Source organism: Parasteatoda tepidariorum, chromosome 3 (genome assembly GCF_982258835.1).
Source record: "Parasteatoda tepidariorum strain Cologne lab strain chromosome 3, Ptep-v5.0, whole genome shotgun sequence".
Taxonomy (NCBI): domain Eukaryota; kingdom Metazoa; phylum Arthropoda; class Arachnida; order Araneae; family Theridiidae; genus Parasteatoda; species Parasteatoda tepidariorum.
Window position 1 is genome coordinate 107,709,744 of NC_141757.1, and position 24,534 is coordinate 107,734,277.

At 28.2% G+C, this 24,534-nt stretch overlaps 2 protein-coding genes across 3 annotated transcripts in view; one reads left to right on the plus strand and one right to left on the minus strand.

Moving 5' to 3' along the window:
• The window catches only part of nclb (PWP1 homolog no child left behind), a 29,036-nt gene extending 20,321 nt beyond the window's left edge, over positions 1 to 8,715 (plus strand). Inside the window, exons 11-15 of one of the 2 annotated variants that reach the window (XM_087159881.1) lie at positions 352 to 463; positions 818 to 908; positions 3,615 to 3,730; positions 5,650 to 5,761; positions 8,492 to 8,715. In XM_087159881.1, coding sequence (XP_087016007.1) covers positions 352 to 463; positions 818 to 908; positions 3,615 to 3,730; positions 5,650 to 5,761; positions 8,492 to 8,673 — 613 coding nt within the window. In that variant the 3' untranslated portion in view covers positions 8,674 to 8,715. The remainder of the gene's footprint in view (positions 1 to 351; positions 464 to 817; positions 909 to 3,614; positions 3,731 to 5,649; positions 5,762 to 8,491) is intronic. The other variant, XM_087159882.1, reaches the window with a different exon arrangement.
• LOC107453973 (2',5'-phosphodiesterase 12) lies at positions 8,669 to 22,637 on the minus strand. Its single transcript, XM_016070999.4, has 7 exons — positions 21,570 to 22,637; positions 20,531 to 20,670; positions 16,749 to 16,911; positions 14,609 to 14,741; positions 12,766 to 12,921; positions 11,673 to 11,793; positions 8,669 to 8,966 (listed from the first exon to the last, which is right to left on the minus strand). The coding sequence occupies exons 1-7, from the start codon at positions 22,394 to 22,396 to the stop codon at positions 8,707 to 8,709; spliced, it is 1,800 nt and encodes a 599-aa protein (XP_015926485.3). The 5' UTR covers positions 22,397 to 22,637; the 3' UTR covers positions 8,669 to 8,706.
• Positions 22,638 to 24,534: the final 1,897 nt, after the last annotated feature.

Below are 24,534 nucleotides of genomic sequence, written 5' to 3' on the forward strand. Positions count from 1 at the left end.
GAACATCCTCTCCTGCACCCCAGAGCCCAAGGTCAAAGAAACTGAGATGGGTACAGTAGGCCTTGGCTGTCGCGCCACTGACTATAGTTTAGTGAGTTATTTAACTAATTTCTTTCCATTGCTTTCATTTGCCTTCTTACTACTTTCATGTTTGAAATGGATTTGTTTAAGCCAGTTAAAATATTTTAAGTTGGAGTAATGTGTTATGCATTTGTTATTATGAAAGTATCAAGACTAGACTGAAGTATATTTTACAACAAACGACAAATTTATTTTATAAACTTATTCATTATCTGCTCTATAATCATTACCATTTTGTTATATGTTATTCTTCATTTTCAATTTCATTAGAGTTGTTAAATTGTTTGATTGTCGGATTCCTGATGCTGAATGCAAATCATGGACATTTGATGGTGAAATAGAAAAAGTTGCTTGGAATCTCTCAAATCCATTAAAGTTCCTGGTGAGTTTTATCATTTTGTAAAAAATTATTCAGCTGAAAGAATATTACTATTGTTTAAAGAGAAAATATTGCAAATAAAAAAATTAGTGGTTCAGTTTCGTAGAATTATTATTAAAGCATCAATAGGACTTTATAAGGACTTAAACTAACATTTAATGGGGGTTATTTTTATTAAATTACAAAAATTTATAACACAAATTTGTTGAAAAAACTTTAAGATATTTTTAATTTTTGCCTTGAATGGTTGCGTTTTCACTTGCTCTTTTAGAAAGTTTTCAAATATTTAATTGTATTGTTGTGATATTTTAATATTGTTGTCGCATTTAATAAATACAATTTCTCTTGATATTTTAGTGTTCAAATGATCAAGGTTTTGTGCACAGCGTCGATATTCAAAGCAATAAAGTGGAACACAGCTTCAAAGCTCATGCAGATGCAGTAACAGGTAAAAAAAATTTTTTAATGCTTTGCTTTAAACCTTTGAATCTTATCAAATTATATAGTTTTCATGGCTTTGTTGAAAATTTTTTATTCAGCATCTTTTATCTTTCATTTTCAGTGATTAAGTTTTTAATACAGTGGAACCCCGATTTTACATCTTTTGCTTGACTGGCATTAAAAATTGCACAATTTGGGAAAACCTTAAAAAGGAGTAAAAATATATATATATAAGGATATTTTTCAAAAATGTGTAATATACCATTAGATTACCAAATGTGATACCATTAGAAAAATGTGTAACATTTACTCGTTTTATTTCAACAATATCTCAAACAATACTTACTGTTGTTTGCAAATCCGCTTTTTGGTTTACAAAAGCAAATAAATATTGGTATTAGCAAATAAAAAAAGTTTTGTGCTTTGAAACTTCTTCAATTGTGGCTATATCCTCCAGTATTTTACACTCATTTTTGTCGTTTTCATCATTATTATCGGGAGCTGGCATTAAATCAGACATCGAAGGATTTTTTAAAAAATGGGATGTCAATATACGTGTCATTGATTTTGGAAGATCTTCAGCCACGCAATTTTACCCTGAAGAGTCACAATGTTCTTGTTGGGTACCAAGGAGCCTGCTTTATTAAACCCGTTTGTAATGCGTATTAGTCGACACTGTCCAATGCTGTAGAAATCAAATTCAGAGCATGCTGAACTTTTAATTTTGCTTTAGAAGCATTTTGTAGGTCATCACAAGCAAGAAAAAGCAATGATTACCAAAACAGTTTTAAATGATTGGATTATTCCAAGACTAAAAGATTGAAGTTAGATGGAAAAATTCCACTGGCCAATTTTACAATTTAAGCTCCTAAACTTCCTTTAACCATTCTTCTTGTGCTTTGCTCATCCTAACACTTTTCTGATTTTGTTGACTCAAGGGGTAAATTCTCTCTCACAGGCAAAAATACAATAAGATAGAATATCAGAACAGTTATTAAACAAATATCTTTTTTTTTAAAAAAAAAGAGAAAAAAGATTTTGGAAAAAGTTAGTGCGCGCTTTGTTAAGAAAATATGATTTTAATCTTTTAGAAAAACGTATTAAGGGAGACTTTTTTTAAAAGGTAATGTAAAATCCGGCGCAATTTAACATTATCCGTAAAGGCAAGTTTCACAGACCAGCAGAAATTGACGTTTAGTGTAGGCTAAGGGCAACTTTGATCCGGGATTCCACTGTATATAGTTGGAGGTTAGATTACTTTTGCCTAATGTATATGTTAAAAGAAAATTATAATAAATTTTTATTTTCAACAGCTAGTATGTTTGCTGACAATTTTGTTCTTGGATATTTTTAAACTTATTGTCGTGAAATGATTGATACAAAGCTGCCAATTCTTTTTGATTTTCTAAAATATTTTGTTTTTATATTTTAAATAATAGTGAAACTTATGCTTCTCTGATTCTTGGATTTATAAATTTTAATTTTGAATGATATTACTTACCTCTACAAATAAATAAATTAAACATATATGTTAATGCTTGATTTATTTATAGTGTGTTTAGGTTCAGGCAAAATGTTTAAATATTTTTGCTTATTATTTTTAAATTTTCATTTCACTGCCACTTACAAAAATTATTCTTGGAAAGAGCAAAAGTTGACAGGCATGGTTGCTACAGTTAAGAAAGTGCCCTTGCCATGATGAATGAAAATAAACCTTTTTTCTTGTAATATTTTGATTTATATTTTAGTAAATTTAAAATTTTGATAAAATATGCCCCAGCTTTAATCAAATCAGTTTTTGAAATTGTGTTGAAGAGATTAAGTATAACAGTCTTTTACTTAATGCAGGGGTGATTGAATTCTGGGAGTACCCTGGAATTCCGTTTTTTTTCTTCTTCTTTCTTTTGTATTATCCTTCTGGATCTAAAAATTAGGAGCAGAGCATATAATTTTTCTAGGAATATCACATTTCTCAATGCCATTGGTTCTCGGATTTTCGCTAATCAAAAACTTATCCGACAAAATTTTACAGATTTAACTTTTGCTAATTCCCGCTAACGAGATGCTTACATACAAGCAATACTTTTGGTTTGGCGAATTTTCGCCATTTTGAATATTTGGAACTGCATCAGAATCTGCTAATATCTTGATTCTTATTCACACGGTTTGAATATCAAACATTGATTTTCGTATTTACCTAAATTAAAAGTAACATGTTGCTTCTTATTCACATGATTTAAAAATCGTATATTGCGATTTGTATTTACTTGATTTAAAAATCCACTGTCACGATTTGTATTTATGCATTTTTAAATTCAATTTTGGGGTTCGTATACACATGTTTTTAAAATCCAGTAACGCGATTTGTATTCACACGAATTTAAAATCCAATGCCGTAATTCTTATTCTCGCATTTCCAATGTCCAATATCGCGATTCATATTCACACGATTTTAAAATTCAATACCGTGATTCATGTTCATGTGATTTTAAAAATCCAACATTGTGATTCTAATTTTTCTTAAATTAGTTAATATAAAAGTGTGATATTCTTCATTGGATTAAATAAATAAATAAAAAAGATATTGTAGCTTTGAAGTGCACATTCCTTAAATATAATACTATTCTTTCTTAAGTCCAAGATATTAACATGTTGTTTATCAATCCCATAAATACATATTTTTTTATTATCTAAATATTATAATTTAATTTAGGTCTTGAAATGTGTCCAATGCATCCCAATATATTAGTTACAGCAAGTATGGATAAAACAATTAAAATTTGGGATTTGGTAAAGTTAAGTCACGTGGAAACAAGAAAATTAAAAGTGGTAGGTTTTATTTTATATATATTTCAATCCTTATTATGGCAAATTTGATTAAAAAATGTCATTCTTTTCATTTCTATTAAAATGTAAAATAGTACTTGTTATTATAAATTAATTATTGAGATTTGTGTTATTGGATAATAATGCTTGGTTGTCATAGTTCAGCCTGCAATAGGATTTGAGGCATAGACTTGTAAGGAAATAAGGCTATAACTGGATAATAGGCTAAAATTTAGTAGAATCATTATCTGAAATAGTATAGAAAATTTTAAGTCCATGCTAAGGGAAAAATGCAAAATTGAAATTGTTTTACTGATTAGACTTATGCATTTTTTGTAGATCTCTCACTCTTTTTTCTAGTCTTAAAAACATTAAATTAAATACAAAAAAATTTAACTTGCAATTCTATAAGAATCTAACTTAATTGGTTAGAAAATAAATACTTAATGCCAAGTTTCTATAAAACAAAATATATTGCATTTTTTTTTATTTTGTTGCTAAAACCTGGAAAATAAGAAGGCATTGAAGTTTAATAATTAATTCTTGTAAAAAAATTCATTGTAATGAGGTTAAAATTATTTTATATTAAATCAATTTAGAGCGCAATTGATGTATTAAACAAATATTTGGTACAGAATTGTGTTGTCCCACAGTAGACTGATCGTAAAGGCAGTATACTGAAGTCAAGCATCACTGGCTGCAATCAATAAGCAGGTATGTGACCATTTTGATCAGCCTGCATAGCGACTGAGATTGTCCATGTTAAACGATTCTATAGTTGCTCTATGCTCTATTTCGCAAGCAGGTTATCGGCTACCAAAGCAGAGGTGCCATCCCCTCTGCAGGGGATCAAATTTGTGATGGTATGATTTCAGCTCATCCTCGGGGATATTTCCCAGACCTATTGTGCTGCCCAAGTGTGGCGAAAATAAAGTACCTGCCTACTAGAATTATATTGAAAGTTGAAAAACCTGGGAAAGTCAGTTTTTTTTTTAAACTGAGTAAGAACCCAGTGAAACAATTTAGAATGTATAAATCATTGAGGTATTTATTCTTAAGTATTAAGTATTCTATTATTTAAATGCTGCTACGAATCTTTTGTCCCCTCAAATTCATTAAAAATTTCTCAAGTTTCATACTCTCTCTTAAAAACAAAATTCTTTCATTTTTCAGGCAGTAATTAAATGTATCATTATCATAAAATTAAGCAGCATCATTGATTATAATGCTGCTACTATAAACTTTTGTTGCTGGCATTTTTTTCCCTATGTGTATAGACCAGTAAACAGACAGCTACTTGACGTGTTCATTTTATGTCATATTTAACTAAGCTTAAAGCCCAAAACGTAAATATTTTCCTCATATTTGCTCTAAACATAAACTGATTCTGAAGCGTGCAAAGAGATTTTTCCTTTCCTCAACGTAATAGATCTGGTCCTACCTCTAACCTAGCTTCAGAGATTTATTTAATAAGGGGCACATATTGAACCAAACTTGCTCTAAATTATTTAATATATAATAGCAATTTAAATGCTTTCTACTACATGAAACAGCATTTTGAACAAAAATGTTGTTAGGTTATAAATTTATAGCACACAAAATGGTCTCCTTAATCACTTTTCAAGTGGCTTCATTTAATTATTTTTATTTAGTGTCCTTTTGCTTTTGACAATCTCACCTGATTTTATTTTGTATGGCACATAAAAAAGTATTTCTTGTTAATTGAAAGGTTTTGGAACTGAATTTTAATTTTGTTAATTGCAATAATACAAAAACCATGTTTGATCTTGGTACCATTATATCTAGTTTCTCTATGAACATATACTAAGTTAATAATAATTATTTTAAAATTAAAATAAAATTCTTAAGCACTTGTAATATTGACTCAGTATCAAGGTATTTATCACAATTTTATTTTTAAGGGATCTATATATACTGCAAAATTCGCTCCAGATGCTGAATCAGTTCTAGCAATTGGAGGAAATGATAGGTCTCATCCTTTGAAAATCCTAGATTTACAACATATTTCCAACAGTATGTATTTTACAAAATTATTATTTTAAACTGTTTGGTTTTCTTACTAATTATTAAAACATTAGTTACATGATTTAGGTTTTTAAAATATATATTAAGCAGTATTTTTATAAATAACTTTAGAATTTATATAATGTTGTTTATAAATATTTAATTTTCAAATATTGCCTTTGGTAAAGTGATATGCATAAATTAAAGTAGTATCATTATGACAAAAAAATTTGGCTGTGTTATAATTATTTATATGAGTTCGTCAAACAAGGCAATTAATTTTGGTGCACATTCGCCCACTTTTAAAGTAAAATATTTTATAAGAATTAAGATTAATACTTCACCAAGATATTTAAAATATGAGACGATTCCTTTTAAAAATGAAAAATATTATTTAAATATATACAGTTAGATTAAAAACGCTATTAGTACAGTTTTTTTTTTTTTTTTTAATAGATGCATTTTTAGTGTAAAATTCTTTGTGTAAATTTAGGTAAAAACATTTTATTTTTGATATTTGGGAATAAGGTGAATTTTTTTAAAAATTAAATACTTTCTCATTCTTGTATCGTTCATAAATTTTTTTAATGGGAAAAAAAAGGTATTAACACTGAAAGCTTAAACTATGCAGTTTGTAAGATAACATTAAGAAAAAATTGTTATTCAATTTTTAATATCTCAGTACTACAGTCGAACTCGTTTATAACGAGCACAAAGGGACCGTAACATGTACTCGTTAAATCCGAGTGCTCGTAATAAACGGGTCCTTAAGACAGGCGTGCAACCAGAAGAGGGGGGGGCTTGGGAGGTCAAATGATTGAGTTTACTTATAATTTAATTAATACTTACTTACTTTAATTACATTAATTAATTTAATTAAATACTTTTCTTAATTTAATGACAACTAACCCCCTTCCCTCGCATTTCTTTATCATTTTGAAAAAAAGATAAGACAGAAAGACTAGAAAGATGAGAAAGAAGATTGCAAGACAGAAAAATATTGCTCGCTAAAACCGGGTCTTGCTCGTTAAAAGCGACTTCTGTTCCATAGACTTAACATTGATCCAACCAAAAATTCTCATTTCCCTCTGTAAATCCGAGCTCGACTGTATAAAAAACAAAGTTCGATATTGGAAAAGGAAGAAAAATACTACACTGCCAACACTCATTTTATAAATAATTTTATATGACTGCATTTTATATTAGTAGATGCAATTAATCCTATAATTTTCCACAAATTTACTTACATATTTAACAGTGCGCATATAACTAATTAAGTTTTTTTTCTTTCGGTAAATTTAAAATCACTTATAAAAGGCAATTCTACGGCAGAGGGTTTTATATGATTTTTAATTTATGTACAATTATGTAGAAAAAAATATTTAAAAATACCATTTAAAGTTCTCTAATATTTTTACTGAAACAAAGGACAATGAAAGAAAGAAATAAACTGTATTATGAAAGCTGTAAAAAATTTAGTTATAAAAGTTACTAACAGATTGAGGGCTTACAGCACTGTAAGCCCTCAATGACCAGAATGATTATTGTTAGGGTTAAAGCCAGGTATTCTATTAAATGTATGTTTCTGGAACTGAAATATCATAGGTTAGAATACAATCCTCAGTGTATGTATTTTTTTCAAAAACCCTGTACACAGTATAGCATTATTTGTTGGCAACTTTTGTAACTAAATTTTAAAATTTCTGCAACACTTAAAAAATAAATTTTTTCCCCATCATATTTCTAGAGAAATATTTAGAGAATTATTTTAAAACTTTAGATGCTGCGATTACAGGTCATTTCATACATATTAATAAAGTTTAAAGCTTCCATAGGTTTGAGGGGCTGGCAATAAATGACTAATGTTGTTTTTGAACACCCTATGCCAAACAATATAACTTGTAACTTATGTCAATTGCATTAGTTATGGACATTTTTATTAAAAAAATAAAATTTTTAACCTTTAGTGAGAAAATGTAACTACTGAAATATTCAATAAAAGTTTTAGAAAATATTTTAAAATTTAAAATAATCCTTTTATATTGCACCTGCGCAGAAAACATGTAAAAAATTTGCTTTAAATTGTAAAAGCTGTCAAATTCAAAACATTTCTAGCAATTTTCTATATGGTAAGCAGTTTTCACAATTAAAAATGACATCTGCATTATATGGGACAACACCCTATTAAATTATGTTTTATTTCCTATTACCATCACATCTTGCTGTCCGGACCATCTTTTTAGGGTATTAGCATTTGTTATTAAATTTTGTATTATATAAAATGGTATTGGAAAACCCCTTGTCATTTAGAACTTTCAATGAAAAAGTGCAGATTCTTAGAAATTTGCTAGAAACTATTAGAATTGGATTTTTTTTTTCTTCCAATTGCCAAATATGATTTTGAACAATATCCCAATGTGTCTGAAACTGTCCATATCTTCAAGAATATTCAAGTTTACGAATTTCGTGCAGTTATTTCACATAATAAGTTACAAGCTTATCGCTATTTTGGCATAGGGTGTTCAAAAACATAACTGTGATTTATTGCCGGCCCCTCAAACCTCTAAACTTTATTTATAGTATGTATGACCTAAACCACTTCTAAAGTTTAAAAAAAAATTCTCTTTCTTCTAGCTCCCTTTGTTTTGAAGATTTTTAATATTGTAAACAGTAAATCATCTACCGAAAACCCTTGTTATGCTCCTTTTTCCTGCAAATTTACTTACACTGAACTTACAGGTGAAGTGAATGTTGAAAAGAAAAAGCAGCCAGCAGCTGACACCAACACATCTATGAAGAAGGTAAAAAAATCCATCAAATCAGATAGAGACACTAAACAGAATTCTAAAATAAAATATGATGAAGGATCCAGTGCTGATCATCCTGTAAAGAAGTTGAAAAAAGAAAAAACACACCTATGACAATAAATTTATTCATATAAAATAAATACTAGCCTATTTCCATTCTAATGTACTTATTAATGCTAAATGGTCTGAAGGAAATTCTATACTTGGTATTGCTCTGTTTTTAATGACTTGCTCATGCTTAGGAAAAGGCACCACGTCACACACCTTAAAAGTTGATGCATCATAATAGATGTAATCTAGACACCCAACAAATCCTTCTGTATAATTGGTGTAATCTGGTATGCCACAAGCACTTGCCATAGATAATGAATGTTCCAAAGCCAAGCCTGGCACAAATTCCTCTGGGTCTAAAATTAAAGTATTACAACATAAATTGAATTGTAAATCAGTTATTTAAGAGGATATACAGAGTGTCCGCTGAAGTCTAGGGAAGCCTCCTAACTCTGAATAACATTTGATCTAATGATCAGATTATAACATGCTCTAAGACTGAATCTCAATGTAACCTAAATATGCTATTTAATTTGCAGATGATATTTTAAGTTATGAAATTTGATTTTCTCAGAATAAATATGCCTTTTTTCTCACCTTATTTGGATTTCTGACACATAGAGAAGCATAGCTGCCAACTCTACTGGATTTTGCCAGGTTTAATAGAAATTCTCCTGGTTTTTGTACATTATGTATTACTAATACATAATGAAATGAATCTCATTTATAGAAATCGGTTCAAAACTTTTTGTTCTAAAATGTTCAATTTATTTTCATGTAGATCTCTCTTAAATTAATTAAATGCCTATTAATTTTCAAAATTATGAGTAAACGTAACATTTCAAGTATGTTTAAAATAATGTCAATCATAATTGTAAAATAGTGCAGTCTTTCTATTTTTGATGACTATAAGAATCCCGAAAATTCCCTATGTGTAAAATATTTTGTACATTACGCAACAATCATCATGAAATTTATATTATTTCGTAAAATCTACTGGATTTCTTCCTATCCATGTTGGCAGCTATGTATCGACGGAAGACTTTAATTTAGAGGCAAGAGAGTAGTCAAAAGTTATGACACCTTGATGTGTATTTCACTATATCTTGAGAGCTTGTTAAGCGAATTTAAAAATTCTTGCCTGCAATTATAAATTTTGTTTATCCAAAAATTATTCTTATTACTTGATTTAATAAGATTACACTAATATAAGAAAACATAAATTTTTAAATATTTAATTTAAAAGACAAAATTTGAAAGAAATTGATCACATAGTTTCGATGTAATATTAGATTTTCATCCAAATTTTGTCTTTTAACCCACTGGCGGTTTAGCAGATGGGTAAAATTAGGAGAATCTTTATCACCAATTTTCCAATCTAATACTATGGAAAAACCAGTTTTCTAATGCAGGGAAGACTGCAGGTTAAAATAAGACTTTTTACGCGCAGAACCGTCAGTGAGTTTAAATTGCACACTTTAAATTGGAGTAAAAAATTTTTATGCCTTACAATTTAAAAAAGTTAAATTAATAATTTTTAAAATTTTTAATAGGAAATTATCTGTAGATAAACAAATTTTATAATTGCGGGCAGAAAATTTTAATTCACTTAAAAAGCTATAAAAATAAAATGAAATTTTTCGACTTGCCTAACTATTGAGACGATATTTTCTAGATTGCAACAATGCTGAATATTCTAAAGGTCAGCCAACAAAATCTGGCTAACTAAGAGGTATGTTTATTCAGAGAAACTCTATATTTTTGTCTGATTTCATAATTTGAAAAATCGCTTGCATTAATTAATTAACATATTAAAAGTGAGGCTTTCAAACCATAAAAAACATTGTTCCACATGCAAAACCAACTAGTTATCAAACAATATTTTTGATATCTTTTTTATATTACCTACTATACATCAACTAATTAAACAGCTTTTTGTTCTAATGATCGGATTTTTACGAACTAAGGGCAAATGTTAATCATTCAAAGGAGTGACCTAAAATATGCTAATTAAGGGCGCCAAATCAGACAGGAAAATGTACTTTCTCTAGTCTGACAAGCCTTTTTGGCACCTAAAATATTGGGGGTAACAGAAAATTTGGTCCCAATAATTAGTCCAAACAGTAGTTAAAAGTTTGAGTCTATGATATTTTCAATGTTTGGCTACCTCGGAAAGTTTTTAAACTAATCAAAATATTTTTGCACCCAATTATAAAATTAATTTATCTAAATATAATTTTGTGTAAAAAGTAGATTTTAATAATTTGTATACTTCATAATTTTAAATTTTTTTGACTCCAAGATTACAACCAACACATAGATGAACAAAATAAAATTGCAGATATTTACAGACACTTATATGCTTATTAGTATTGAATTCTAGATATTTGATAAAGCATTACATATCATACAGTATCTAAGGTTCATGCCGATGCAATTATGCAGGTCTAAAAATCTGGTTACTAATTGTCCAGGAACCAATACTGTAAATTTCTGGCATGTGGCTGTGAACTTGTAGGGTCTATAGATCTATTTTCTAAAAGTAAACTGCTAATAAATCTAATTATAACTGCTTAATTTATAGACTTTCTTAAGACATACGTTAAAATTATTGAAATGTTACAATTTAAGTGATCACAATATTTAAGTTTTAATGTATAAACTTAATTTTTTTTTTCTCAGTGGCCATACATTTTGGCAGCTACATATGTAGCATAGATGGCATGCGATAGGCCTGGAAATTGGTAGAATCAGATTTTCAGACCTGCCCATATGCCACATATTCACAGTATTGGTTTCTGGATATTTTGTAACTAAGTTTTCAGACAGGCCTAATTATCACATGCCAAATATTTACAGTATTGATTTCGGGTCATTTTACCTTCAAATAATATATATATATATATAGAGAGAGAGAGAGAGATTTTCATAACATTTTCAAAAACTGATAAATTTCTTATAGATAATAATAAAAACATGGTGAAAGTTTCTTTAAGAAGAAAAAAATACGGTAAACTCAACTATCTTTTGACAATTTTTTTTAAAAAAGAAAGAATACTCACTACTGTTCCAGTCTTTGAATGTATTTTTTAGATGTCTTGAAGTAATTAATTGGTAGATTCCACAATCTGGAGAACTGTTGAAATCTCCACTAAATATAAGTCCTGTTGTATGTGATGGGTCCTAAAAATATGTATTTGTATTAATAACTTAAAAACGTTGAACACATCTCATTTATTTAAATTAGCCAAAATTATGCAAGCTCTATATTTATCCAAATTCTCTGAGAGATCTCTTATTTATTTCTTCAATGACTAATATATTTCGTAGAATTAAAAAACATTTCAAATAAAAATAAATCCATAGTTCATAATAGGTGTGCATGACTTCAATCTATAAAAACTTTTACTTTAAGATTCAATATACTTATAATTAGCTATATCAATAATTAAATGAAAGACAGTAGTTCTCAAACTTTTCCCAGTTGTGGCACCCTGTCAAAAATAAAAACTGCTCCACGACACACCAATTATGTAGACATAGCTGTACATTTATTATGTAGACATTTACAAAAACACAAAGCAACTAAGTGCACATCTGTTGCAGAATGATTCTGTGGTGAATGGGTGCATTAATAAAGAAACCATATTTAATAACAAACAAATTTAATAATGAAATGATATGATATGAAATGGGGCATGCCAATGAGCTATCCAGTTCAATCCATTACCTGCCACATAAGTGATTACAAAATTATTGTGAGTGATTACAACACCCTCTTCTGGTCGGGCAGAAATTCGTAACAACATCAAACTAAAGACAGTATTTTTACATAATTCATCATAGTCTAAAAAATGGAATACTTCAAATCATTTATGGGGAATCAGATCAAGAGTAAAAACGGACAAATTAGGCAAATATTTCGTAATGTATGTTAGATCTGTCGGCAATTAATTTCTCTCAATATTTTCTATGATGAAAATATCTTTGTTATTTATAATAATAGAATAAGTCTCTTCACATATCAAAATAGATAAGTGTTTCATGTGAAATTACCAAATTCTGTAGAAAGTTTGGTGCAAATGCTAAAAAAAAAATAATAGAATTTTTCTATAATAATTATCAAAAATTGATTTAAAAAAATAATTGGCTTACTTGCTGTCTGTATTTAAGAAGTAAACTTTCTAAATATAAAATACAAGATGATCCTTGAATGAGACGAATGTTGTCTGATTTAGGATGGAAGTATAGGTGAGTATTTCCTACAAGAACTCTCTTCTTGGGTACATCAGTACTCTCTAAAAGAATCACCTAAACAAGAGGGTAAATTTTTTTTATTAATAAATTCATGATATTAATTTTACAGTAACACATCTCTAAAAAAGTGAGAAAATTTCATCTCATTTTATATAAATAAAAATCTAAAATAATTATGAATAAAATAGTTTATATATAAAATATATTAGTTTATATATATATATATTTGTGGATATGTAAAATATATCCACAAATGTCACTCTTGGAAGACAGGAAGGATGTCCAGTTTGAAACTGAGTCCGAGGAAAGTGGTAACAAGAAGTGTGACAACAGTTTAATTTAGCAGATTAAATAATCTTATAGTATTTATTTTCATGATTTTTTCATTCAAAAGTATACAAAAAATCTTTAGTTAAAAAAAGTCACTAAAATGCATTAAGTTAAAACATAAAATTTCAAATTTGTTCTACAATGAAGTGCTATGTTTCTGAATTGAAAGTGTGTATGACAAGGGGGTAGGGATATTGTGAAGTGTGACAAAGGGGGTTTAATATATTGAGAAAAAAATACGATATTTATGAATAGCTTCTTATTAGGGTTTTTTTATATCAGCTTTTCAAAAATTAAAAATTTTATTTATTATTAGCTTAAAAAAATAGACTAAAGGTAACTTAGTAAAAAATAAAAATTCTTACATTTAAAATAAACTCATTTAAAGGTGTACTTAAGTTTAGTTAGATATATGATTTGGTTGCTTTTTTGCATCACAAACCAGTTTTTTTAGAGTTGTTTAGCGAAGGATTTTTATACAAATTTTGCTCACATGGCGAAGTTAAAGCAATTAAATATATAATATAAAAATGTTGACAACAAGTTTACTTGCATGGAATTAAAATTTTAGAAAACTTTAAATTTGTTAAAGACTATAACTCAAATGTAACAAAAGAAATTATATCCTACTGATAATTTATAGCTAAAAAGATAATTTAAAACATTTCATATTGAAATTCTTACCTAATATTAGCAATTTCAAACAATTTAATGTTTAACTTATATTAGTTTATAAGTTACGTAACCAAATATACCAATAATAATCACCAGCATTTTGTTTTAAAAGATTATCTTTGGGTGAATGAAATTCCAGTTAAAAAAGGTACCATGAAAAAACATTTTTGTATTACACAGTAAAAAAATTATTAAGATTTAATTATTTCAAAAGTAATAAACATAAAATTGGGTTCAAATAATTTTTTTTTTCAATCTAAGGAAGAATGTATTGGTTGAAAATAAAATTAAATGGCTAATGAGTCAGAATTGGCTGAACTGCACAAACTAAACATAAATGGCATTATATACTCTAGATAAGTTGAAAATGTTTTGTACACTAAGTCTTACAAAAAGAAATATTTGCAAGATTACTGGGGAAAATCTGTAATGAGCTTTCTCTCATTATTTAAATAAGGCACCTCTTCCTCCTCAACTAAAGTTATAAAAAAAACTACAACTTATAAAATAAAACTAACTTATGATCTGTATTTACCAAATTAAAACTTATTTATGATAGCACAATTTAAAGTTTTCAGAAAAGGTGCTAAATTTTAATAGCATATTCTGCAAATTGGAAGAATAACTGCTTAAGCATGGCGATATTCCTGAAATTTTTAATTTGTAATATCAAAATTTCTGCAATAATGCTTAAACATATTTAAATAAGTTATGATAATAGTAAAAACACACGAACCTGTAAAGCAGTAGTTCTGCTCATTATTTTCTCCTTTAGTTTTTCATTTTCATTAATTTTAGAATACATTTTCTGCAATACTGGTTCTGTTGGGAAAGCTTCACTTAAGATAATTGAGTGTGATTCAATAAGTCTACAATTAAAATGCATTTAATAGTACAATTATAAAAGCGAAAGAAACAAAATAAGAACATTAAATTAGCATAATCTTATATTTACATCCTATGATAGATAGGTATATTTTCAATTGATTAGTTTGGTTTTATTTTTTCTATCTTTGTCTTACTTACAACTTTAGATATTTAATTTTTAGTTTTGTTTTCTATTTTAGTATATAAACTAATTTAATATTCAAACCTGCTACATCATTTGACTCTCATCCGAAAGATCGATTTCCCCCTCAGATTATATTTACTTCTACTTTTGAGATTTTAGTATATCATCTTTACCTGACTATCTTTATGACATACCCTGACTTGACTAAAGAGTTTCTTGTTTATTACTCTTTTTTTTTTTGAGGCGGTCAGGGTATTATTGCTGGTGGTATTTTGCATTTGACCACAGAAACTACTTATGTTCTGGCAGCATTGTACTGCCCCCTGATGACGCTGACGTGTTGTCAGTGATTTTCATTTTTAATCTTTATTTTGGGGATATATATATTTTTTGATTATTGTAAAGTGTTTTTAATGATAGTTGGATTATTGCTGCTTTCCTGTTATTAATTGGATTCAATTCGGTTAATTTGTTTTTTATATTTTTGTTCAAATATATATGTGGAGCCGTGGTGTTTGCCTTGCAATGAGTTGAACCGGGTTTGAATCCCAGCGATGGCTGGTTGATACGAATACGGCGCCCGGCTTACACACACAGTGCTGACGTAAAAATATACTCAATGGTAGATGGATCATGGGTTAGAATCCCCTTGTTGTCAGGCTAACCGTGGGAGGTTTTCGTAGTCTTATTCTCCATGTAACACAAATGTAGGCCACATCAAAAAGACCTCCACGAAGGCAAACTTTCTCCAAATACTTGATGCAGTTCTTTTGTCTTCTGGATTGGGTTCAAAATTACAAGGCTAGGGAGTTGAACATTAGCAGTCCTAAACCCAAAAAAATTGGGTCGGCTGTTCAACGATGGTTATAAATATATATATATATATATGAGCTATGGTGGCTCAAGGGATAGAGTGTTCACTTTCCAATAAGGTGAAACGGGTGGCTGTTCGATACAAATTCCGCACCGATCTCAGTGGTGATGTAAAATATCCTCTGCAGTAATCCGATCAAGGGTTAGAGTCCCTTTGCCGTTAGGCTAATAGTGGGAGGTTTTCGTCACCATGCAATGGAAATGTGCGCTTCATCAAAAAGTCCTTCATGCAGGCAAATTTCTCCCAATACTTAATCCAGGAGTTCCTTTGTCTTCTGAATTGAGTACAAAATTACAATTCTACGGAATTGAACATTCGTAGTCATAAACCCAAAAATTGGGTCGGCTGTTCAACTATGGTTATAAAATAATATATATGTACATAACACAATTAAGAGAAAAAGGATAATAAAAAATAGTTTAAAGAAGAATAATAAATTTTATTTAAGTTATCTATGTTTTTATAAATATATAGTGTTTTAATTCAAAAGCTATCAAGAAAGAACAATTGAAATCTAGAGCTGTAAAGCATTTACTTGCATTCAAACAAGAAAAGATAATTACGCATTTTAAATTCCAATGCATTGTTTCGAAAAAGAATACGAAACTAAGAAAATATATGGTTAAAAATAATAAAGAATAAATGAGATGTTTTCAACAGTACTAAAACAACAGAAAATATTGATGTTTCATTAGTGTAATCAATAAAAAAAAAAGTAGTCACAAATTTTATCAGTTTTTAAAACAAGTTTTTTCCCTCTGCCGTCTCTAGACTTGCTGGTCTTGTTGACTAACCTTCTATGTTTATTTACTACAAAATAGCTTTTATGAAAACATAGTCATTGACTTAAAATTTACTAAAAAATATTACATCAAATTTTAGCAATATTTACTTCAAGTTGGGCAATATATGCCTCAAGGCAAGTTTGGGTACTAACTAATAAATCATAGAGAAGTTTTTGTTAATTAAACGGAAAATATTGATACATACTTAAACTTGGAAGCTCTGTAAAAACAAGCGAGTCCTTCAACAACTCTTCCACCTTTCTCATTATACAGCCCTTCCAATCCAGTTGTGGACAAAACCGGAAGCAGATCATCAGAAAATATTTTACGATCAACTTCTTGCAAACAAATTATATCTCCATTATAACCTATTAAAGTACATAACAAATGAATAGAATAGGTTTGAAAGAAAAAAAAAGGTGAGAATAAAAGAAAGTGTAAAACCTTCATGATTTAACTCTTTTTGAAACATTACAGAAATGCTGTGTTGTTTGGACTAATTTAAGTTTGAAAATTAATAATTAATTATAATATTTTTTGAAGCTGGAAAACTCTGAATTTTATAAAATTTTAAGAATTCTAGTAATTCTTTACTATTATTTTTTTTTAATTTAACCTATTTGTCTACAAACTCAAGGCTATTATTTAGTGCTGAGCTGTATATACATATTTTATAATCAAACCTTTGCATTGAGTTTAAGACAATCTAGATGTGGTTTCTTTAAAAAAAAAAAAAAAATTGATGAAAGCAAAAAAGCTTTAATGAGGCCTTTAAAATTTCAAAAAGTAGAAATTTATTATGCCAATTTATCAGAACAAACTATATTCTAACTGCTACATTTAATAATATGAAGAAAATCAAATGTTGCAATAATGAAAAGCATTTATTTGATCTATTCAACATTTTGTATGATAAACTTTCTATAATCAATAACCTGAAATGAGAATTAATTTTTGCATTTCAAAAATATATTTCTAGCAAAAATTTCTTAACTTTGTTATTAGTTTTAAAACCTCAAATATTCGGAAACTTTGAATAGAATTATAAATTTAAAGAGGATCAAACCACAACCACTTTCACATTAAGAAAACTAATCAAATATTATTTCACTACTATCGTTCTTTGGTGACCAGCTTGGTCACTTTTCCAAATTATCTTGTAAAACATATAAGTTTTAAAGGTAACCAAGCCGAAAGCACATCCCAACTGTATTTAACCCCTCTTCCAATCTCAAAACTTTTTAATAAGCTTTAAATAATATAATAAACAATTTTTTTTTTACCGTCTAGTTGTTACCCGCACGAAAGTGCTTTGATTTTAAATTTAACTATTTTCAAGAGATGTTTGAGATATTATCAAAGCTCTATATGTATTGAATTTTAGTAATAATTTAGTCATTAAAGACAGACATTGAATCAGACAAACCAGGGTAAGTATGAGTATGGGACATTGCAGCATAGTAGGCAGCAAAAGTATTATAAGTATTTCCATCGCTGTTGTAAAATAAGAGAGAAAATTCATCTCAATGCTCCATTATGTGTGGTAGGGTGACCTAGGGTAATTCCTGATCAAAAAACGCAAACATCTATTTTGTGAAAAAAACTATTCGAAACAGAATTTTAATATTTACTGTAAGTTTGAGGCTATATGAGGTGAGTCCAATGCCACCTTCTTTTGTTTGAAAATCTAATTAGAATTTAAAAGATTTTAAATTTTTAGTGATCAAGAATTACCCCTGGTCTTGATCATTTCTGGGGTAATTCCTGATCACTTCTGGGGTAATTACTGATCACCAGTTTTTATTGTAAAGGGGCAGTTTAAAAATAATTATATAATGGTAATTAACAAATAAGACATCAAGATCAAACAAATAAACCAAAAAGATATGTTTAAGCAGCTAATAAAATGATTTATTTAAAAGCACGAAAAACGATTAGCACTTTAAATTTTCAAAAATCTTTGCATCGTGCCATACATTTTAGGCAATCATCATTCTCATGTTCTTCTGAAATATAAGAGAGTTCCCACATGGGTTACTTTTGCTGGATTTTTTAACTTCATTAAGGGAAAGTGAAAAGTTAAATGAGGTATGTCAACAGCTCTGGCAGCAGCTCTCACACTGAAATTTTCATTTTCAATCATTAAAAAAAATTCACTAATTTTGTTTTCTAGAAGCTTAGTATCCTTTTTAGGCTTATAATTTCTCACCATATTTATACTAGGCTAATTTATAAACTTAAAAATTATTCTAACGATGTACACACATAAAATTAAGATAGAAGCAAGGTAAGACAAATCAGAAATGGTGCAAATCAGAATACAGTCTTGTATACAGTTAAAATATATCTTATAGTTGTTCCACTTAAGAAATATGAACTGTTATTTAAGAAAAGACAATTAGGTATTTATAAGCTACTTTATATTCTATTTATAAGAAGAAATGACAATGATCAGGAATTACCCCAGTGATCAATAATTACCCCATCTGTAGGGGGCAACATTTGATATAGTTTCCTATAATCATTTATCATGTTTACAGTAGATGTGAAACAATTGAACAAAAGCTTACACTACTTTTATATCAAAGAAAAAGAAAGTGACTCAAAATATTTATTATTAAGAGAATATTTAATATTTATTATCAATTATTATCAAATTATTATTATCAAATATTTATTATCTTTGCAGAAAAGTGCACATTTTGAAACCCACCTTTGAAATGGAAAATACAGAAGGCAGTTTAAAAGATACTTATTTTGTTAGATTAAACAAAAAATTATTATTAAGTAAATGTAGTTATACTTTAGTAAAGTGTACAAGCATTCTTGTCCATGTCTTAAATTTAAAAAATAATAATTTTTTTAAAAATAAAACTTAGGTGATCATTACTTACCCCAGAAACAGAATGATCGTGAATTACCCCGGGTCACCCTACTAGGTACAACTTTTTTATGTACCTCTAGAGCTATAACTTGAGTATCGTTTAATGTATACATATGCCATTGCTCAAAAAGTTAAACGCTGTCACAAATAATTGGTATTTGAATGAATGAAATATATGAATGAAATTTTTCGGCTTAATAAATAACAGATAAACTATTTAATGCAATATCTTTTAATACTAATTTCTAATTTTTGTAAAGAAAGCTTTTTTTCTTCTTTTTTTTGCAGAACATAGTTTTTTCTCTTCTTTTTTTTTCTTAAGCATTGATATTACAAATAAGTTTATGTCAAAATCTGGATCACTTCTTGCTGTTAGGCCCCTGGGAAATTAATGTCCCATTAATCTTTTTGAGTGGGCACATGTTGTTTCACTAGTATCCAACATTAACAGATGATCATAAAATGATAAACTTTCAAAATCATGCAAATTACAATTCAAAACAACCTAAAAGGATACATATAATACTTTTATTATGACACTCACTTTTTATTAGCTCTATTTCAGTTATTTTCCACACAAAATGATGCAGAAATTTTCACAAACATGTGATTTCCTCAAAGCTATGCCATGACAGTTATAAAAGTGCTTCTAACCATTTAAATAGGAAGTTCAAAAGACTGTAATGATCAAATCTAATGTTAAAATGGAATCTATTTAGCCCAACAATCTACTTGAAACGTCTGATAGGATATCTAACTGAAGGTTTGAAAGATTTTTAATTTCCATTTAAATATAAATATATAAGAAAGTAAAACATTAAAGAAAAACATACCTATTGAATTTTCAATGAAAATCATAAAATGAGTAAATATGAATGATATAAATATGAGTGATTTATGAATTTTTAGGTATTTATCTGAAGTTATAAAAACCCACATATTTTACATACACCTATCTACCACTACATCTATAATCACAACTGGAAGTTCTAAACATGAAACAAAGTTTTTAATAATTCATTTATAATTATTGCATAATTAATTGAAACAACTAATCTTTTAGATCTACTTGTATAGTTTTGAAACATAATTGTAATATTTACCAATTATTTCCTTCAAATATAACTGTTTTCTGTAATCAACCATCAATGCATCAATGGGGCAGTAGGGAAAAAGGTCATTACGAGCAGTATCTGTATCTGCATATAAATCAGCCAGTATATTATATGATACACATCTCAAACTGTAAGAGAAATTTATTTATTTGTAATTTAAACACATAATTCAAAAATACATGCAATATAATACATACTGGATTATAAGAAATTCTAAAACAACTAAGTAAAAAAGATGTTCCTGTGATAACCACTATAAATATATAGAATTGTAGTAGAAATTATTGCCTTGTTTTAAGGAGAAAATATGGTAAATCAAGATGAATAAAATATTTTTTTAAAAAAGAGTGCCCTTTGGTAAGCCAGGCAAAAGTAAATTCAACGATTTTTTATTTATTCATAATGGACGTTCAGAAAAAAATTAAATAAAATAAAAAAATAGTTGAATTTACCTGCTCTCGGCTTACCGAAAAGTGCCACAATAAATTAATATGCTGTATTTCAGTCACAACTGTTTAGGCACTGACAAATAAAAATAACAGATACAATTTAAATCATGATTAATCCACAGAATATAAATTTAATCCATACATAAAAAAATCTAATGTTGGTTCTCTATGGAAAGATTTCACAGATATAAAAAGAAACATACTTCAAGTCAAATTTTAGTGGTTCAACTTTCAATTTTAAGCCCTCCTACATTAAAATATTTTATAGTGCCAAATTTGATTTGAAGCATTCTGCATACATGAAATTCGGGGAAATTTCCGTATTGTGATCTGTGGCAGAATTATTGCCAAGTAGGCAACTTCCTGACAGTGGCCAGCAAGAAACTAAAAAGAAAAACATCACAGAAAGGGGCCAACTCTAAAGGTATAACTCGTATCCATCGCAAACATCAATATATTTGTTTTAAAAACAGTGTGCAAGTTTAAAATCTATTTGGCATCTTCGGGGATTGTGGTTAGCACGACAGATCAAGATACGGAAATATCCCCCAGAATTATACAAAATTTTTTAATATTACCTTCCAGTTTTAGTTACTTCCTTTGTATATTCATGACGGTCCTCAAATGGACATCTTTTAGGACCAGGTTGCACAATATCAGGTGATATTGCAGATTCTTCCACTCCAGTCTTATCCTCACATTTTGGAAGGCAAGTTAATTTTAACCTACAACCGATATCGCTCTTTTGAATGACATAAATGAAGCTTTGACATATAGGTAGCCAACTTTCACCCTTGATTTTAACTATATCATCTTGGTAACAGGTTTCAATGCTGTTTTTAGATATAGATCTGAACCAGTTAAATTGGCAGTGTTCTTTGGAACAGAATTCTAGGCCAATTTTTGGATAGATCGGAAATCCAGCCATTACGCTTCTTGGTAAACTTATTTGAAGAACTGTGGGCGGGTTTTGTATTATTTGGTACACTACTTCATTGATTTTTAACTCCGTAGATAAGGTCCACGCATTAAAACAATTTTCAGAATTGCTTACTAAATCCTCTTTATTAAATAGTTCAATGGTAATATTTGGTAAACTGTTTGTTTCATTGTCATCAGTGACAGCGCGTTTTTTCTTTTTGGATAATTTTTTAGTCATGGCATCTAATATTTTTAATTGCATTCGAGCTAAAGTAGTTTCCAGTTTTTCATTCTTTGAACGAACGAATCCGAAATTTTTTTCTGTGAATTCTGCTGTTCCAAAAGAGAAATTAATTTTCAATGTATCTTCTGCTTCTAGATGTCGAACGAATGCTTTGCGGTAAGTTGACATTTTTCTATATGTATTGGCTTTACTAAAACTAAAAAATAAATTTTTTATCAAAAATTTAGAGAAATCTCTCATACTACTATGTCATTCTTAACCAAAACAATACAAAATCTTCTTAACAAGTTAACAATAACTTTAAAAAATAAAGTCAAAGCAGACTGATATACGATTTCGATTACGTCATACGGTCAAGAACAAGATTCCAATCTTTTTCAACTAAGTATGTTACCAGCTTCTAGCTTATGTCTCTGTACATATCAGAGAATCTTTGCGATCAATGCAAGCCCTAGCCAAACTGAGAACTGAGTTATCACTTACTAACGGATGATTACGTAATTTCAACGTATTGCGCAACTTTCCGTAACGGTTATCTAACGAATGACTTAACAGCATTTATTTCCTCAGAGTCTAATATCGCTAAAAAAACTGATATCGTTTAAAAAATGTGGTTATCAAATAGTGGTGCAATAATTTTACGCTAAGAAAATTATTGTACAGTGAAATGAAATCAATTATATTGTATCACTTTTTTTTGTTTAATCTCTTGCGATTTGTTTTATTTTAACACAAATGTTAATTGTTTCAAAAGTTTTCTTTTCAGCAATTATAACGTTTTTGAAGCACTAGGAAGGCCCGATCATTGTTTTTCCCCATAAACGTCGATATTTCCCACAAACAATACAGAATATTTTGTTTTCAAAATATGTAATTATTATAGTTTTATGTAAGTTGTAGTCTTAGGTTATGATTAATCACAACGAAATTAACGATTACCTGGATCTGAACTTGGAAAAAAATTACCTAAAAACTCAGAATATGTGACTCAATATAGAGAAAAGAAGTAAATTTATTCGTTGACAAAACTTATAACAATTCAAATGTAGAACTGTTATTATCACTCTTTATTAAGTTATTATTTGTTTTTAAAAACTTCGCAATAAATGTTGAGATTTATTTTTAGCAAACCTAATCTTTCTCTTTTGATTAGCATATGCACAAGCGCGAGTTTATAAAATGAAGATCTCTTGAGGATAAAATATATTTTCAACAACAAAAGATAATAGACAACATTTTCTACAACAATATTTAAAGAAGAAAAACATGAAAAAAAAACTTGAAGTTGCAGTAACTTTTGAACAAATTAAAATTTTGAAACAAAATTTGTATTAAGAGCTCACAAATAAGAATGTTTCTCTCTGCACGTCAAATTTTAATTCCCTAGTTTCATTTCAGAGGGCTACTGATAGAGTGAACAAGGTATTTTAACAATTTTTTCTGTTTACCCTCATAATTTCAAGTTTCTAAATCTAATATATTTTGTGCAGCAAAAGTAAAATGTATCGTACAACCAAAAAAGTGATAGAAAAATCGTAAAAAAAAGCACTAAAAATTGCAATAACTTTCTACAAATAGAAATTTCGAAATATTTTTTTCATGAAAAATTTTTGTTTAAATAAGTTTTTATTAAAAATGCTTTAGCTGAGGTTAATCGTAAATTTTGATACAAAACATTTTTTATCACAAAATCAATATTCATTGTAATTTAATTGTAAGATAAAATAAATGAATTACACATTTATTTCAATGCAAAAAAATCAACATTATTAATTTTTTAATGATTACATGAAAGTTTTTACAAAACAATTTTACAAATAGCTCGTCTTTAGAATTTATTTCTAATTTTCTTGTTGAATAGCTTGCAGTACAATTTTATGTTTCGATTTTCTCTTTCATATTCACATTTGTTTAATAAATAACATCATTTTGAAGGCCTTAAATTATTTTTAAACTTTATGTAACTATTTTAGCAGAAATTTCATTATTTAATAATGTAAGTAAACAATTCAGGCACTTTTTAACTACAAATATAAAATAAAGTTTTCATTTAATAATTTAAATTGCGTTTAATCCTTATGAAATAGGTAAAAAAAACGTATCTACTATGATTTCGCACGAAAATTTTCGAAAAAAAATTATGTTAATCTGCTGTCCGTCAGAACATAGGCGTAGAGTCGGGAGGAAATAAGGGGGCACATCAATAATTTTACAAAACTTCAGAATTTTTTTAAAGTTATTACATTTTTTGCAATACCAAAAAACGGATTTTTAATTTAATAACTTCTGATATTTTATTAATAATATAGCGAAATAATTCCACGTTTAGCATTTTTATGAAGTGGTAACTTGAAAACCATTCAATGATTTTTCTTAAA

What these genes read in the sequence shown, in the direction of transcription:
- LOC107453973 (XM_016070999.4), bottom strand. Translation starts at nt 22,396, where the DNA reads ATGAGAGATTTCTCTAAATTTTTGATAAAAAATTTATTTTTTAGTTTT. An exon ending in GAAGTAACTAAAACTGGAAG is followed by an intron (nt 20,671 to 21,569) that starts GTAATATTAAAA and finishes TTTCTCTTACAG; the next exon opens with TTTGAGATGTGTATCATATA. An exon ending in ATATTTGAAGGAAATAATTG is followed by an intron (nt 16,912 to 20,530) that starts GTAAATATTACA and finishes GTACTTTAATAG; the next exon opens with GTTATAATGGAGATATAATT.